Source organism: Nannobrachium achirus, assembly GCF_963921795.1.
Source record: "Nannobrachium achirus genome assembly, chromosome: 19".
In the NCBI taxonomy this organism is placed as follows: domain Eukaryota; kingdom Metazoa; phylum Chordata; class Actinopteri; order Myctophiformes; family Myctophidae; genus Nannobrachium; species Nannobrachium achirus.
Genome location: NC_137826.1, coordinates 22,443,378 through 22,450,866, shown reverse-complemented (window position 1 = coordinate 22,450,866; position 7,489 = coordinate 22,443,378). Strand labels below are relative to the sequence as shown.

The 7,489-nt window shown below is 43.6% G+C and overlaps 1 protein-coding gene across 1 annotated transcript in view; it reads right to left on the bottom strand.

Moving 5' to 3' along the window:
• Positions 1–3,166: 3,166 nt before the first annotated feature.
• The window catches only part of LOC308304553 (uncharacterized protein), a 33,487-nt gene continuing 29,164 nt past the window's right edge, over positions 3,167–7,489 (bottom strand). The window contains exon 6 of the mRNA XM_080749181.1: positions 3,167–3,744. Coding sequence (XP_080605307.1) covers positions 3,524–3,744 — 221 coding nt within the window. The 3' untranslated portion in view covers positions 3,167–3,523. The remainder of the gene's footprint in view (positions 3,745–7,489) is intronic.

Here is a 7,489-nt window from a genome sequence, read left to right as displayed (position 1 = left end):
AAGGTTTTTTGAAAAACCTATGTTCCTTTTCACTTAACTGGAGCTCAGTTGGTCTGTTCTTGAGAGACTGCTATGTCAGTGGTTCTCAAACTTTTTCATAAGAAGGACCCCCAAAATGACATGTATTTGGCCACGGAATATTTCGTTCCAGGGACCCCCCCCCCCCCCCCCCCCCCCCCCCGAAGCAAAATTTGAGATACAAAGTTCGCTTTAAAAATACATATATTCAAAGATTTGCACACATTTTCACGACTTTTTTCAAAAATAGCAGATCTACAAGCTCGCAGCGCGGCACTCGGTGCCGTGCTGTGAGCTTGTATATCTGCTATTTTTCACTGGTTAAAGCATTCAATAATTCTAGGCCTATTAAACACAAGAAAGAAGTGGCAGTGACCGTCTGTCTCCACCAGGGTCTGGATACTCCCCCGTGCACCCCCCCCAATGGGACTGACGGGGGTAGGAGGCATTTTGGCACTGTCATTGGTCCACACCAGGTATAGGCTAGCTCTGGAGGATTTGACCAGGTGGCAAAGAGAGAGAGAGAGGAAGGAAAAAAATAACGTACGTTGTTCTCTGACACGTAAACAAGTTCAGGCGATTCCTCAGAGACTAAGACCTACAGTACTTAATGCAGCAAGCTTCTGTTGTTTTCTGTTCTAGGGATAGGACGATACGTGATATTATCGTTTATTATCGTGATATTTACCGTAAATAACCATTTAGTAGCCTGTGCGTTTATTCGCAAAATGGGGTCGGACCCCAGGCGCTTAAAAGAGGCCAGGCGGCTATTGGTAACAGGCTTTTATTTATTTTGGCACCGGCCAGCACTGGGCCATTATTTGGTTATTTTTTTACTCAAACTATTATTATTTTAATTGGTATGAACACCCAGGCAGCGACAGTAGGTAATGAGTGACTCTGGACCATAAATGACCATAAGTTAAAATAAATTGCAAATAATGGCCCAGGTGTTTAAACGAACCTGGCGTTTATTTGAGACAGGCGTTTATTGAGCAAAATGGGGTCAGACCCCAGCCGTTTAAAAGAGACCAGGCGGCAGTTTGCCACCCGGCTATTAATTGGTTATTTACGGTAATTTATCGTGATATTGTCCTCCATCATGCACTGGGATCAATTCACCTTTTATTTGCCGAGCTGCACATCTGGTACCACTTAAAACCTCTATAGTTGGTAAAAGGTACTTAGTTATAATACACTTGATAGTCTTTTTTTCACTCTATCAAATGTCTTTGCCAAAAAATAGCCGATCTACAAGCTACGATCTCCAAAAAATAGCCGATCTACGATCTACAAGCTCGCGTTGCGAGCTTGTAGATCGGCTATTTTTTGGCAAATGTTCCTCCCCCAGGATAATGGATTTTGATTATCGCGATAATATCGTAAATCGCGATTTCTTTGGTCACAATGATCGTGATATGACATTTTCATATCGTCCCATCCCTATTTAGTTCTGTTCTGTTGTGTTCTGCCTGTTCATGGTCGTTCTTTGGCTCAACGTGATACGGATGCTGTCATTATGGAAATCCCTGTTCCTAGAGGCTAGACTTTTATCAGTCGAGAAGAACATGTTATATCAATACATATCGTTGCTGTCAGGTGGAAACCTTGTATGTCCAAAAACGTTCATTTTTTTATTATAAAAAAAAGAAAAAATTAAAGGAGTGAAAATGGCTGAGCTACAAGCAAACGACGCCTTGCATTGCGATGCGTCATGTGCTTGTAGATCTGCGATTTTCACTACTTTTGTGCAACACTCTTGTATGATGTAGTAGGGCTTTAATTTTACGAAAGAACATACTATTTTGAAACTTTCTGCCTGACAGTGACGATATCTGAGACTGATTGACTTGTCATTCCTCTCATTAGACAATCCAATGTATTTACATCTGCTATGGCTGCCTCTGTACAAAACAATGACTTTGTCCCAAGATTCACAAGAAAATCAATAATAAAACACTAAGCCAAACGTGGGATCTACACGAGGTAATGCAGATTATGGCACGTGAGAAGAAAAAAAAACATAAGCGAGTGCATTGCTCAGATATACCTGAAAACATACAATTAAAAATGAAGTGGTATTTGTGACCTGCGCTGCCAAACTCAGTCAGATAATGCTGAAGCTCATTTGGAAAAGCAAGACTAGGAGTCCAAAAACCTCACTAGCGCCCTCTGGAGGCTGTGCTGCTCCTTATACCCATCTGGACGCTTGTCGCTTGAACAGAGCAACATTGCCATCCTTAGAGCCCAGCATTGTATTTGTTATAAGTGGCAAAATTGTGTCTAGCATATATTGTATATTCACTGAATATAACTATGTGTGAGCTGGAGGAATGGCCATAGATTTATTTTGTGCAAAGTGGACATTTTGGCCTATGGGTGGTGCTAGAGTCACCGTCTTTGGGTCACTCAAATGGCGAGGCTTCATCACTGTTAGCAACAGATGTGGTCATGCTGTATAGCTTGTATCTTGTGTGCAAGCAGGCAATTTTGTCTGCTTTGCACCTAATGGTGGCGCTAGAGGAAAGGTCATTTGGTAACCAAATTACGGTTCATTCTCCAGGAGGTATGAAGGTCTACAGCAAATCCAATTCAAGTCGTTCTTGTGATATGTTGTTTGTGTTGTGACCAAAATAGTGAATGGACTTAATTTAACAGTGAGAATGTAAACATGGACCTGGAAGGGTCCAGAATGTACTGTGTGATGTGACATACCTTAGCTATTGCTCACCTGGAGAACAAAAACAATACATCATTATAAAGCAAACAGTCTTCCCTTTCATGCAGTGAACAAAACTCAAAATGTGTTCTCTCGGCACTCTCTGACTGGTTTTGGTACAGCAGGTCAGATGTTTCCTCATGTAACACAAAACGTGGATAGCAACAACACCAAGTGAATACATAACGTGATAGTCATAAATACCCTTAAAAAATACATCAAAGGTAGTCGTATAGTAACACAAATTTCAATTACAATCAGTTGTTTTTGGAAATTCTTTCCCACACACAGATAATTTACAGTACTGCCCTGTAACGAAAAATGAAAACAAAAAGAGGCAAAAACCGTTCAACATTCAAGCATGATAAAAAAACATTTTGTGTTTTTCTTCTTTTTTTTTTTTTTTCTTCTCTCTTTGGGAATGGGAGCGATGGTGTGAAAATGTCCTATTTTGGGAACCACCCTGTGGAGAAGCCTGTCCCATTAATGTCCTTTGGTTTTGGCCCCTGACTGGGCGCCCAACAGTGTCCTACTGTATACAGCTTTATTTGGGCATGGGACAGTCTCTCACCCAGAGGGGTCAGGGCAGAAAGTGGGTCATGAGAAGTTAGGTTGGAGAATGTGGACAATGGCGCACAACTATACTGTATGGGCATGGTGTCATTTTAATATATTAGGTCCTGATTTCACGGTAAATGCTAAATCGTGCGTGGCATACAACCACTGACATGACATTATTACCGTTGTTGGCACATATAGAACCGGGCAAAGAATCTCGGCTGCGAATTACCTCACGGAGGGTGAGGATACACACAAGTGGCTAGGTTTGGTGGGGATGGCGGGTCTGTTGCCGCGAGGAGGGGCCTGCGTGTCCGTGGGACTCTGGGCGTTGAATGTTTTGGTGAGCTGGGCCACTCGGCCGCGGCCCGAACACACCGCTCTGCTGCTCTCGACCGCCGTCTCCTCCTGCGGCGCGGCCTTCTGAGACGCTTCCAGCACGTGGGCGTCTGTGGACAGACAGGGAGACAAGCAGTTTGTTAATTTCGATAGATAGATAGATAGATAGATAGATACCTTTATTATCCCAAGGGGGAAATTCAGTTGTCCAATTGTAGCACAGCAGTATACAGTTATTTACAAAGTTAAAGAGAAGTAAGAAAAAAAGATAGATAAGAGGAAAAAAACAAGAGCAGTACAGTACCAATAAAGAGAAGGTGCATCAAGAGAGGGGGCGAATAATATATAAATATATATACATAAAGTGTCTTACAAAAAGAGACCATAGCAGTCAATGCTAGTTAGTGTAACAAGCATCTCACTGTCATCGTTAAACAAAGCAAAATACTCAGAAACTACCAACACAACCTAATAGTGCAATGTCAAAAATCAGTGCGAAAGTAACAAAAAAACAGCTGGGAGAAGAAGAAACTAGGAAGCGTGTCACCGCAAGACGCACATGAGCACCCCCCCTGGAAGGTCCTTAGAGGTCAAAGTCAATACAGCAATAGTTCCTTAGAGGTCAAAGTCAATACAGCAATAGTTCCGTCAGTCTAAGTTAGGAAGGAAGTCCTTTTCAATCGTCCGTTATGTGTCTCGTTGTACAGCTTAAGGGCAGCCGGTACAAAAGACTTTCCTAATCTCTCGCATCTCCGTCCTGGGTAGGCAAAGCGGTCGTTTCCTCTCTTACTCCAGTAACTGATGATCTCCAGATGGAGGGGGTGGGAGGAGTTCTCCAAGATGGACTAAAACTATGAGGACTAAAACTATGACGAAAAAAATTACGTTGAGTACCTTTTTTCCCTGAGGACGTCTAAATAAAAACGAAATGAAAACTAAGCTATGAAGACAATTTCATTAACAAATAAAAAACTAACAAATGTTCGGGATGGAGTGAAGAAGCGATCCAGTCGAACTAAGTCATTTTATGTGTTTGGTTGCCCTCGGGTGTTAATTGCGCACTGAAAATAGCAGATCTACAAGCTTGCAATGTGTCGTAGAGTGATGCGTTGCGAGCTTGTAATCGGCTATATTTTCAGAAATGGAAAAAGATGAGTATCATTGATCAAGGATAAGGCAACGGGTGGTCAGAGCTCAGTGACGTCTCTGCAAGCAGAATTTGTATCCACCACAACCTTAACCCATTTAGGCCTAGAATTATTGAATGCTTTAACCCATTACCAGCCAAATTTAAATATGAATGTGCGCTATATTTTATCATCATGATTACACTATTTTCAAAGGCAGGATGATATACCATACCACAAAATGACCACTAGAGCGAGCCATAGACCATAGACTGTGGAAGCCCCCATGTAAAAACCAAGATTCACAAGATTCAAGGATGGGATGATGACATCACTCCCCATTGACTCAGAATGGGAGACCCGCGGGCCGCCATCTGAGCTCAATACTGTTCAATTCATGCTTGATCGTCTAAAACCACCATCGGTATGGGCACCGGAACGTATACAGATGTCACACAGAAAGTTTCAGAATCAAAATCCGACCTAGTGAAGCTGCGTAAGGGTCGGATGGTTTGCATTGAGCCTAGCGGCTAGCAGAGGATAATATAAACAGGAAGCCCTGGTTTAAAGGTGACGTCATAATCGTATCCTTTTTTTTCACGGTTTACGTGTTGATACCATCCGAAGGTAAGCTAACCATTTCGCTCCGTCTATTAACCCAAATAAAAGCTTAAACAAACCGAGTGCCGCGCTGCAAGCTTGTAGATCTGCTATTTTTGAAAAAGTCGTGAAAATGTGTGCAAATCTCTGAATATATGTATTTACAAAGCGAACGTTTGTAACTCAAATTTTGCTTCTGGGTGGTCCCTGGAACTAATTATTTTGAGATCGGGGTCTGTGGCCAAATAAATATGATTTTGGGGGTCCTTCACATGAAGAAAGTTTGAGAACCACTGACATAGTAGTCTCTCAAGAACAGACTAACTGAGCTCCAGTTAAGCGAAAAGGACCTGTTCTTTGACGATGGCTGGCCAGATTGCTGACATAGAAACATAGGGTTTTTTCAAAAAATCTTAGAAGGATTCAAAAGACACTTATAGAATCGGGTAAAAATTCTAATTTTCACAATTTTGCAAAAATAGCAGATCTACAAGCTTGTATAATTTGCTATTTTTCAATAGTTAAAGCATAAAATAATGACACGCAATAATGTGTACCCGTTCTGAATGGTTTTTTTTAAACTACCGTTTTTTGTTTGTGTTTTTCAGGAGAATGAAACCAAGCCGGGACGAAGGGGATATCAGGCGGAAGGGGATATAAGAACAGCAGGCTGCGGTGCCGTGGCGAGGTATGTTGTCGACGCCATCAAGAGAAACCTCCCCTCGACACGTACTGTTGTTTGTGAAAGGCAGCCTTCAGAACCCTGCCTGCCTGGTCCTCCTCCCCGGGCACATTCTGTGCTCGGCCCAGGGCTACCGGTCACTGTTGCCTATACCTTGTTTTTCCTGTCTTTTTCATGCTTTTCGCCAGGGACATGCTGGGCCCCTGATTCAGCCCGGGAAAAAGAGTTGGAGAGGCCCTCATTTTTTTGTTGTTGTTATATTTCGTCGTTATCGGGTGGAGACCTTGTATGTCCAAAACCGTTTGTTTTGTATTTATCATTTTAAAAATGATTTAAACTAGTGAAAACAGCCGATCTACAAGCACACAACGCCTCGCGGTGCGAGTCGTTGTGTGCTTGTAGATCGGCTGTTTTCACTACTTTTGTGCAACGGCCTTGTATGATGAAGCAGGGCTTTGCTTTGCGAAAAAATGTATACATTTGAAACTTGGAGATACAAGGTTTCTGCCCGACAGTGACGATTTACTTTGTTGGCCGCCCAGCCCCCAAAATGGAACGAAGGCCGCCATTTTATTTTGCATTTTTTCCTAATGGCCGGCCTGGACAGGCCGGGAATGAACCGGCCGTTTTGGGAGTTGTCACGCTTTTCCCAATGGCCAGCACGTCCCTGCTTTTCGCCTCCCTACAGCCGTCTCTGGCTGCTATACGGAACAGAGATCAACCTCAGTGGATGTGTGGCACGGACACAGCTGGGTGCAGTCGGTGTGCGTGTGTTCCGCGCGTCTTATGTTCCTTCATCCAGGGACGTGCAGGGAATGTTAGAGAGGCAGGTGCTGGAATTTCTAAAAGGGGCTTTTGGTGAAAATATTGAAAATAGCCGACCTCCAAGCTCACAACGCCTCGCTCTGCGACGTGTTGTGAGCTTGGAGGTTGGCTATTTTCGGTGTGTGATATACCACACTAAACTAAGCATAATCAAGTCAATACTGGCGTAAGAGCATGGATTTCTACACAGAGAGGGCAATTCTTTCAGTTCAGGAAAGTTTGGACAAGGCAATTTTCTTGAATGCTGCCTTCAGGTATGGCATGGAAAGAGGGCATTTGCATTTCTTACACCATAGTAAAAACTATATTCATGGTGTGGAGAAGGCACCTTTTTCAGACCGATAAAAGGGCAGGGGCTCGAGCCCCCTTTGTCTGTGTGCACGTGCCTGGCCTGCATCCACGCCTATGCCGCTAAAGGGACCGCATTGCGTGGCTTTGCGCGTTTATGTGTATGTGGCGAAAGGCTGCGTCGTCGCCAAGGAGTGTTTGTGTGCACGCTCGTGCACGTCCATCCCGGCCGTGTTTGGAAGAGGGTGTAATTGAGGGAGGAATGGATGGATGGCGAGGGAGGGGGAGGGAGGGAGGGAGGGGGGGCAGACGCAGCTCAGACACCAGAAGGCT